Here is a 9,340-nt window from a genome sequence, read left to right on the forward strand (position 1 = left end):
AGATCCTTAAGGGGTGGGGAGGATAGGAAAAAGGAAAACCAGAAAAGAAAGAGGGAGATATAAATGTGGACTTCCATCATAAATAACCAATATTAACTGAAGTAATCATTTCCTAACGGGGACGCTCCCACGCCTATTTGGATCCTCCAAACAGATTCCTTGTGCAGAAGCTCAGTTTTCTTTAAGGCCCGTTTGTTTAAAGGGGTTTTGCTAGGATGGGATTTAAGAGGTGGGATAGTTGTATGAACTATTCCACCCCAACAAGATTTTAGTTGTTTGTTTAACAAGGGATGAGACTTTGAGGAGACAACATTGACTTTAGAACTTTTCCTGTTTGTTGATGTGGCCTTCACTTCACTTCACTTCTTTCCAAAGTCCTACCAAATTGGTGGGACTTTTGTAACGACTCTCTCTCTCTCTCTCTCTCTCTCTCTCTCTCTCTCTCATATTTGCATCTGCTTACTTTTCTCATGCTATCTTTGGTAGTTTTTTGTCAAATCCTGTCGATTTTTTTGGCAGCTCTTCGCTGGAGCTTGAAAACATCGACGGATGATTCGAAGGCGGTGATGCTGGAACCACAACTCGATTGTGATTGTGAACTGAGGCTTCCCGCCAGAGACGATTTCTTGTCCATCTTGACCTGATCATCGAAGGCAGAGAAGCAAGGGTCAAGGGTTTAAACAATTGCTGCTAGACAAGGGTTTAAACAATCGCTACATTTTATCTCGATTGCTGCCAGACAAGGGTTTTTAAAAAAAAAAAAAAATCGTGAAATACCATTGCTGGGTTTCAAGGGTTTAAAAAATTTTTTTTTATTGTTAATTACCATTGATCTTCTTCTTCTTCTGCCTGCGGTATCCAAAATGCCAATTTCACAATGCCGATTTCACCTTCTTCGTCTTCTTCCTCTTCCACCTTTGTGGGGCGGTTTCACAAGAATTAAAAAGAAAAAAAAAACCTAAAATCGATTTGCTGAACATGTTGATGATATAAAACTACAAAACCCAAATCCAAAGCAATTTTTGATTCTCTCTCTCTCTCTCTCTCTCTCTCTCATAGGTATGTGGTCTTAATCCCCATTTGATTCTCTATTTCTCTCTCTTCCCATCCCTCCCCCCTTTCTTCCTCTCTTCTCCTTCTTCGCTTTCTCAGCATCTCTATTCTTCATATTTCTTTTTTTATGGCATTGATGGGATTAGGGTTTCTACGTTTTGGATTTAGGGTTGTCGGTACTGTTGATATTCTCATGGCTGTGTCATGGCCGATGCTCCGGCTAAACCTGGCGGTGGTAGTCATGGAAGTGGTGACCAGAGCTCCGTTTTGGAACGTCTCCTCTTCTCTCTCTCTTCCCAACTCTCATCCAACCAAACATGATGGAAGTGGGATGCTACAATAATTTCACCCCATCTTTATTTTCTTTGTTTTTAACCCATTAACATGTGGATCCCATACTGATAACAATCCACCCACAACTCCCCTCTAAACATAATAGACTCACGGTTCCTTGATGAATTGGGACATAGCATATGCTTCGACCATTTATCCTCACACTCTCTCTCTCTCTCTCTCACAGACATGCATTCAGCATGCTCACAGACGTACACATATATACACAATGCAGCCATATTGTATCTGTATGATATATGATTGAATCATCTGATCTCCCATGCTTCTCGGAATTTCATACATACATACATTTAATAGTTACTCCCGTTTTGTACAGACATCTCAAATCAATTAAATGGCTACATATTTACTATTTTGTAGTTACAAGTGAGTACCTACTCAAACTTGCAAAAGGAGAGGCTCCTACAAGGTTTCAAATTCTCCAAAAGTACAAATTTGAGTTTATGAGAATCAGTAAAAAGAAACATCAGCAATCATACAACAATGGTACTCAAACAGCAGGGTCCACAGTACTCCTTGGCTTCCTCTAGCATATAAGTTGTCTCAAGCCCTTTCTTGGAGTAGCAATAATGCTTCAAGCTCCTCCCTTCGCTGCTCCAATTCCTATTTCGTTCATGGATAAATGTTATACCAAAAACCAGAAATAGATTACTTGTGTTGACAAAATTAGATATTGAGTTCTTATGTTGGGCAGTTGCGGACGACCAACCCCTCTGCTTTCATGGTATCTCTAGAGCCTATATTCTGAGTAAGTGGAGGATCATAGCTACCCCTGTCCCTCTTCCCTGAGTATTGTTTGTTCTATGAGTGTGACTTTGATTGGTAATCCACTGGGAATCCGGGCCAGCTGGAGTTGGTGGTGCTCTGGGATGAGCTTGGGAATATTACAGTAGCTTTCTCAGGGCAAATGGCAGAAGCTCAAATTTCTTGATTGTGGAGGGACAGTTGCGAGGAGAGCTTATGGACAAAAAATGAGGATTCCGGCAGCTTTTGCCACTTATGATCAGTGTTCACAAGAGAGACGGTTCCATGTCTTACAATGTTCAAGCAGCATTCTTGTCGGAAGGATTTTTTAGGAGGCCCGGACACCTACCGAACATCCCTGAAGGATGGAACAACATGATGAAGAAGGCGGCGAAGGTATGGAGGAAAATCTGGTAAGAGAACAAGGAGATCTCTGAAAAGGGGGAGGCAAGGAAGTAGATTACATGTTGTGATTCAGGGATTGTGATTCAGTAGAAGACCACTCCCCAAGAACCTTGGAGGCTCAATCATTCAATAGCGAGTTCAAGATCTTTGCCTCATCTACAAACATCTTCCAGTAGAGGTGTAGATTTGTAATGCATTATCAGTTGAGCTTGCTAATTTTGATGGTCTGAAAAAAAATATCAAATAGAATAGGGTCCAATTGTCAGGTTGAAAAGTTCAACAGGTTGGTCAGTCTGGTCTGGATTTTAGGCCTTATTTTTCAGATCCTAATATTCCTTCCATACATCTGATCGGTGCTCCCTTCGCCCTACTTCTAGATGATTGCATTAAATAAAAACAGTTCTATGAAGGCAACTTTTTCTGAGTATACAGGAGCAGCCTATACTGAGAACAAAAATGTATTGGTACAGTACTTAATTACATGAATCAATCAAATAAATCTCGTTCCGATGGGAGGGAATTCAATAACGCAAAGAAATTAGATTTATGTTTCAATTCATTTCATTGTTATCTATCATTTGAACCTAGGATACACCAAATCTCAGCCAATGAACTCTTATCATCTCAAATAAATTCTCACTACCATAAAATAGAAGCAAAATGACATCCAATCCAAAAGTGGAATTTTGAGATCCTTTGTTCTTTTCTTTTTTTTCATGAGCTCCAATTTTATTTAATTAGCAACCTCACACATGGCTTCTCTAACCATGGGCTAAATGAAAACTTACCTCGAGTACGCCTAACCCCCCCTCCCTCCCCAAAATTAAAAAAAAAAGGAGAAAGAAAGAAAGCTAACCTCCAGATCTTTCGCAGCTTGCTCCCTTGTAATTTCTTTGTTCTGGCGAGCACGTTTAAGAAAGCCGATGCAAAGGATACCCTGGGTGAAGGGGAATCAAAGTCGAGCAAAAACTGAGTGCTGTTTCATCAAGTCATCTTACATATGACAACTCAACTTAAACAGAAGATCTAGATAAATCAAGAAAACTTACACAAAGACAAACAGAGCAAGTGAGCGAGTGAGAGAATTACCCGTCTAATTTGAAAAGTCTCCACATAATGTTAGGGATATTAGCAGTGTGGTATAATATACAAGAAATTTGTTCTTCAAACCTTGTGCTAGAGAGCAGCTTGGTGGAACAAGCTTTGTGTTGCTAATCCCTAGAAGTTGGGTATTATGAAAATTTGGTTGAGTTGTCATTGAGGGTGTGAGACAAAGAATGACCTTACCGAAATAACATAGATTGCACCACATGCAAGAAGCAGATAGCTTGCTATATTTTGAAGCAGCACCAGATAATTCTGCTTTCCACTAGTATCAGGGAAAGCTCTTGTCATGACAGCTACGCTGAAATAGAATAATCAAGACATTGCTTTAAAAGCACAATACAATAGCTTCATAAGATTTTCACACCTTTCATGGTGAGGGCTTGACCAGTAACTGTATAAACTCCAAAAATAAAACAGAAATGGTACTGTATCAAGAGACATACAAGATCTGCAGCATGCCCCTACCAGCCCAATACTCCAACATCTGCAAAGTTATAATGAGTTCGGTAACAAGTAGTAAGGGAAAATGTAAAACAAATTGGATTCAGAAAAAAAAATATGACACTAAGCCCACAAAATATCAGAGGTATGATCAAACATAAATATCTGTGGTTAAAGGATGAAATTTATAGGAATTAACGATCAAACATCAATATCAGTTAATAAAACATAAAGTTTAGGGTAGTGAAAACTGGCAAGCAATAGAATGGCTTGTCAGTGAAAGGGAAAAAAAAAACTTATGAGAAAAAAATTCCTCTTCAGATAATAAAACTCACTCTCCAGAACTTGAAGATGAACCCCCATTCGGTTTCTGCGAGAACGACAAAAAACGCAATAGCAACAGCATAGCAACGGAAAATCCCATCGAAAACCTGTAACGGATGATAGCTTGGAGATCAAAATCAACTAAAAGAGGTCACCCAGGAGTACTGACAGCTTACTTACATCGGATCCATTCTTGAAAGATACCACGGCAGAGTAAACATTGACGGCAATGCAGAGAATTGCCGTTAAGGAAACCACGACGCTGAAGCATTTGCAGACGATCAAGAAAGGGTCCACTCTTGACCTAGGTCTCATAGAAGCTCTCTGCGAGTTCTCTTCATCTCCATTTCCGTTCCTGTCCATTCCAAGAATGAGTTTTTCCCTGGTTCAAAATTCTCGTCACAGTCCCCTAACCCTAGAGTTGTGCATAACTTCTAATCTGTTTCTCCTTTTCCGTTGCTAGCTGTGTTCTCCGTGAAAGTGTGAGTGGGAAGCTTTTGGTTATGATTTTCGTACGCTGCCGACTTCTCAACAGTCGAGAGCACAAAAATTGATGGTGTTGGGAACTTCGTATAATGACAAGTGTTAGTTCGTTGTGGAAACACTGGACATGTGAAGCTCTGTCATTGGGTAATTCACTATTATTCTCCTATTTGTTGGAAAATCAGTTTTTTTTTTTTTTCAAACAAAAAATCATGATAGAATGAAAGTAGTGGTATTAAATATCTATTGTTAGGTTTAATTATAAAATTGAAAAAAAATAAATAATTATCCATCTCGAAATGTGGAGGTATTAATGTTCTATGGCAAGAAGTTAATAACTATCCAATTTTTCTTTTTAAAAACATTTTGATTTTCTTCTCATTGCTTCATATCATGTTTATTTTCTTTCGCCACGGTCTTCACTTAAATCGTAAATGCATAGATGGAAAACTGAACCTGAGACCATGTGCATATCTAATTCGCTCTAACCATCTAAGTAATCCTCGAATGGATTGTAATCATAAGGATGATGCTACTATTGGGTGGAGGGGTAAGGGTATTGATATGAGCAATATTGGATGTCACCTGTAAAATTCTTTTTTTTGTTGGGTATTCCATTCGAAATCCATAAATCAGCATGTTTGAGAATAATTGAGATATCTGTTTTTTATCACAAAATAGAATCTAGTTTCTATGTTTCGATATGAAATAACATAAAATCATCATTACTGAAAATAACCAATGTAATTCAGTCTTAGATATGTCACTCGAGTTAAAACAATATATAATAAATTTAATCAAATATGAATCTGGAAAAAACGATCAAATTGTAAACCCAAAAGGCTAACAGCCCAAACTCTTCTTGAAAATTCATACTAAAAAATAAATGCTTGGTGATTGTGACAAAAACCACAAATGGGGTCAATGTCTACCTCTTTTAGTTAGATGTCCATCCTTAGAAAGGATGAATATTAATTCTTCAGAAAAAACGCCACAAAAAGATCGAAGTCGAGTGAAAAAAAATAAAATTTGATCGAGAGTGGTAAAGATGGATCCAGATCGGGTAAGGATAGCCCTCTCCTGTCGGTGAGTTGGGTTGTATCGTAATCGTGTTGAAAGGCGATCCGAGTTCGGAAACGCCAAAATAGGGCCACCTTGGCTCATGCCAACGATGCGATGCGATGCGATGCGTTGCGTTGCATCTGTTCCTTACATCCAATCATGCATTTAGAAAAGAACTCTTTGCTGACAGGATTAGAACAAAGAAATCTCTTTCTTTATAAGTTGATGATGTTGTTGACTTGATCTTGATCTATCTCATTTCTCCGCCCTCGGCAGTACCTGGAACCGTATATTATCTGGGATTTTTCTAAAATTCTTCATCGATTCCGAGTGGAAGGAAGGAAAAAAAAAATGGATAGAGAAGAAGTAGTTGGAGCTGAAAATGAAGAAGTGAAAGAGGAGAAGAAGAGCCTCAAGGACGGCTCCATCTGTGGGTTTGACTCTCTCCATCGTCTCTTAAGTGCCTCCCTTGAACCCCATATCTTCCAGGTATTCTTTTAATTTTTGGTTTACTATTGCATGAATTGATTCTTCAATAGATGAACCCGCAACAGAGAAGGGTGAAAAGTGCTCTCTTTTTTTCTTTCCCTTCTATAAATATACCGTAATAAGTATGATGAGTTTCAATTGGATTATTCTGTTCTCCCTTTCCTTTTCCCTCTTCAGGAATTGGGGTTTTTTTTTTGGTTGATTTTATGCTTTTGAATGTTCTTAGTTCGATTTCAGTATATGATAAAGAGCAATGAGAAAAAAAAAAAAATGCTTCAATCTGGTTTTTAAATTTCACTGAAGGGGTATGCAAGAGTAAAGACGATTCCTTTTTACTTGGTTCATGGGCTAAAAGATCAAATGACTTTTAGAAAATCTCCCCTAGATTCTATTGGGAAAATTCCAATCATAGTGTGATGATCATCTTTTGGTGAATTTTCGTGCAGGAAGTCAGCCGCTTGCTTCTAGGACTGAACTGTGGCAAAGCTCTTGAGCCTCTTAGTCTTCCAGAGCCTGCCATTGCTCTTTCTTCAAAACATGATTTCGATTTGCAGGTAGATCATGGGGTTACTTTTCTCTACAGCACTTCAATTGGTTCAATATTATAACCTCTGATGGGAAGAATCATCTGGTTCATTTGTCTTTGGGAGCTAGAATCTGCTTAGGATGCATAGGATTATTGTGCAATCCCTTTCAGGTGCAGCTACCTGCATCAAGAATTCAAGACAATAGATATGAGCTTCCTATTAGGAAACTTCATGTTTGCCTGACTTGCTAGTTAATTTCCTCAAGTTCTGGACTAACTCTCTTAATTCAATTAAAGTGAAGAATGACCTGAAAGTTCTGAAGATTCAGAACAAGCAGCAAATGCTAGCATGTGGGATCCTTCTTGCATAAGCGCAGGAACCTCTCTGTTGGCTATACTAATTTTTTGTCTCTATCTACATCCTGGTCTGCAACTTTTGAGATCTTCATTTACTTTTCTCGAGCAGTATACTGATCTCCATGTTTATCTGTCTCCTATCAGGCTTTCTGCTTTAGTGCTGATAAAGAGTCACTGCGAGAACCTCGAATAGTTCGTGTTGGACTTATTCAGAACTCCACAGTTCTTCCAACAACTGCACCCTTGTTGGACCAAAAGAGGGCTATCTTGCAGAAACTGAAGCCGATCATTGATGCTGCACGTGCTTCTGGGGTTAATATACTATGCCTACAAGTAAGTTGGCAAATATATATAGCCAAAAAAAAACCATTTTATGGATATATTTTTCCAATCAAATTGGAAACCCATTTAACATTTATTTGTTGAATTGCAGGAAGCATGGACAATGCCATTTGCATTTTGTACCAGGGAGAAGAGGTGGTGTGAGTTTGCAGAGCCCATTGATGGGGAATCAACACAATTTCTTCAGGACCTTGCCCGAAAATACAACATGGTCATTATCAGTCCAATTCTTGAGAGGGATGTTAACCATGGGGAGACTATCTGGAATACTGCTGTTATAATTGGGAATCATGGTAACATAATTGGCAAGCATCGTAAGGTAAATATGCCACCATGACTCTTTCTGCTTTTGGCCTGATTCATATTGGTCCATATTACTCTTAACTGTTTATGTGGAACATGTAATGACACTGATTTCTACCAGAATCATATACCTAGAGTTGGGGATTTCAATGAGAGCACATATTACATGGAAGGGAACACAGGCCATCCTGTGTTCGAAACAGCTTTCGGGAAGATTGCTATTAATATCTGTTATGGAAGGCACCATCCTCTGAATTGGTTAGCATTTGGTTTGAATGGTGCTGAGATTGTCTTTAATCCCTCTGCTACTGTAGGAGAACTCAGTGAACCAATGTGGCCTATTGAGGTTCGTGTATTCTTCTAAACTACTGTTTCTTTCAGGCCAATATAGGTTCCCTTTTGAAGATTGCTGTTAATATCAGAGATTGTTGCAGAAATTCTTTGCTTTCACCTGTTTTGCATCCGATCATGGATTTTAAACTTGACCCAGATTGGATCGGAATCAGTCCCAAAATACGATATTGAAAACAATCGGGATCGCTTATGGATGATTCCAATTTGAATCGACGGATTTGATTCTGATTTTTGAAACCATGCTTCTAGTTGTTGCAAGATATGGTTGTTAATTTAAATTTACTTGTCACTGATGTGGTTTTTCAGGCCCGGAATGCTGCTATAGCAAACAATTATTTTGTGGCATCTATCAATCGTGTTGGAACTGAGACCTTCCCCAATCCATTCACTTCGGGTGATGGGAAGCCTCAACATTCAGATTTCGGACATTTCTATGGGTCAAGCCATTTTTCAGCTCCAGATGCTTCTTGCACACCATCTCTATCGCGTTATACGGATGGGTTGATGATATCAGACATGGACCTCAATCTCTGTAGGCAGCTGAAAGACAAGTGGGGATTTCGAATGACTGGCCGGTATGACATGTATGCAGAGATGCTTGCTCGGTATGTGAAGCATGACTTTGAGCCCCAAGTAATTGTTGATCCCCTGTTCAAGAACCCTTATAATGATGCTGGTAGAAATTAAGGTCGATATCTGAAATCTGTAAGATGAATTGAAAGATATCCATGGTCAATGGAAAGCCTCTGTATAGGTGAAGGTTAGAAATAAGATGGATATCAGAAACTGTAAGATGGATTTGAACTGTCTTTGGTCAATGGAAGCAAGATTTTAAGACACTTGGAAGCAAGATTTTATGGATTTGAACTGTCTTTGGTCAATGGAAGCAAGATTTTAGGACACTCCAGACGTAACCAACCAAAAGTAACTTGGAAATCTTGAAAATTAAAGGGATATAAATCCCTTGAGGGCTGGGTATCGATTTTTCATCGATAT

At 38.8% G+C, this 9,340-nt stretch overlaps 2 protein-coding genes across 2 annotated transcripts; one reads left to right on the top strand and one right to left on the bottom strand.

Moving 5' to 3' along the window:
* Window positions 1–1,670: 1,670 nt before the first annotated feature.
* LOC122075713 lies at window positions 1,671–4,989 on the bottom strand. The gene is made up of 6 exons (XM_042640851.1): window positions 4,609–4,989; window positions 4,440–4,535; window positions 4,107–4,147; window positions 3,844–3,961; window positions 3,413–3,493; window positions 1,671–2,010 (listed from the first exon to the last, which is right to left on the bottom strand). The coding sequence occupies exons 1-6, from the start codon at window positions 4,789–4,791 to the stop codon at window positions 1,951–1,953; spliced, it is 579 nt and encodes a 192-aa protein (XP_042496785.1). The 5' UTR covers window positions 4,792–4,989; the 3' UTR covers window positions 1,671–1,950.
* A 1,095-nt stretch (window positions 4,990–6,084) lies between these two features.
* LOC122076148 (beta-ureidopropionase) lies at window positions 6,085–9,183 on the top strand. The gene is made up of 6 exons (XM_042641455.1): window positions 6,085–6,462; window positions 6,909–7,016; window positions 7,490–7,678; window positions 7,779–8,006; window positions 8,112–8,336; window positions 8,651–9,183. Exons 1-6 carry the CDS (start codon window positions 6,325–6,327, stop codon window positions 9,029–9,031), a joined length of 1,269 nt encoding a protein of 422 aa, XP_042497389.1. The 5' UTR covers window positions 6,085–6,324; the 3' UTR covers window positions 9,032–9,183.
* The last annotated feature ends 157 nt before the right edge of the window (window positions 9,184–9,340 follow it).

Source organism: Macadamia integrifolia, chromosome 4 (assembly GCF_013358625.1).
Source record: "Macadamia integrifolia cultivar HAES 741 chromosome 4, SCU_Mint_v3, whole genome shotgun sequence".
Taxonomy (NCBI): domain Eukaryota; kingdom Viridiplantae; phylum Streptophyta; class Magnoliopsida; order Proteales; family Proteaceae; genus Macadamia; species Macadamia integrifolia.

Bases quoted from the DNA above. Each gene is read 5' to 3' on its own strand.
- LOC122075713 (XM_042640851.1), bottom strand. From the start codon at position 4,791: ATGGACAGGAACGGAAATGGAGATGAAGAGAACTCGCAGAGAGCTTCT. The intron at 4,148-4,439 runs GTGAGTTTTATT...ATAACTTTGCAG, and splicing joins TCATCTTCAAGTTCTGGAGA to ATGTTGGAGTATTGGGCTGG. The intron at 3,494-3,843 runs GTAAGGTCATTC...CCCTTCACCCAG, and splicing joins GTGCAATCTATGTTATTTCG to GGTATCCTTTGCATCGGCTT.
- LOC122076148 (XM_042641455.1), top strand. From the start codon at position 6,325: ATGGATAGAGAAGAAGTAGTTGGAGCTGAAAATGAAGAAGTGAAAGAG. The intron at 7,017-7,489 runs GTAGATCATGGG...GTCTCCTATCAG, and splicing joins AACATGATTTCGATTTGCAG to GCTTTCTGCTTTAGTGCTGA. The intron at 8,337-8,650 runs GTTCGTGTATTC...GTGGTTTTTCAG, and splicing joins AACCAATGTGGCCTATTGAG to GCCCGGAATGCTGCTATAGC.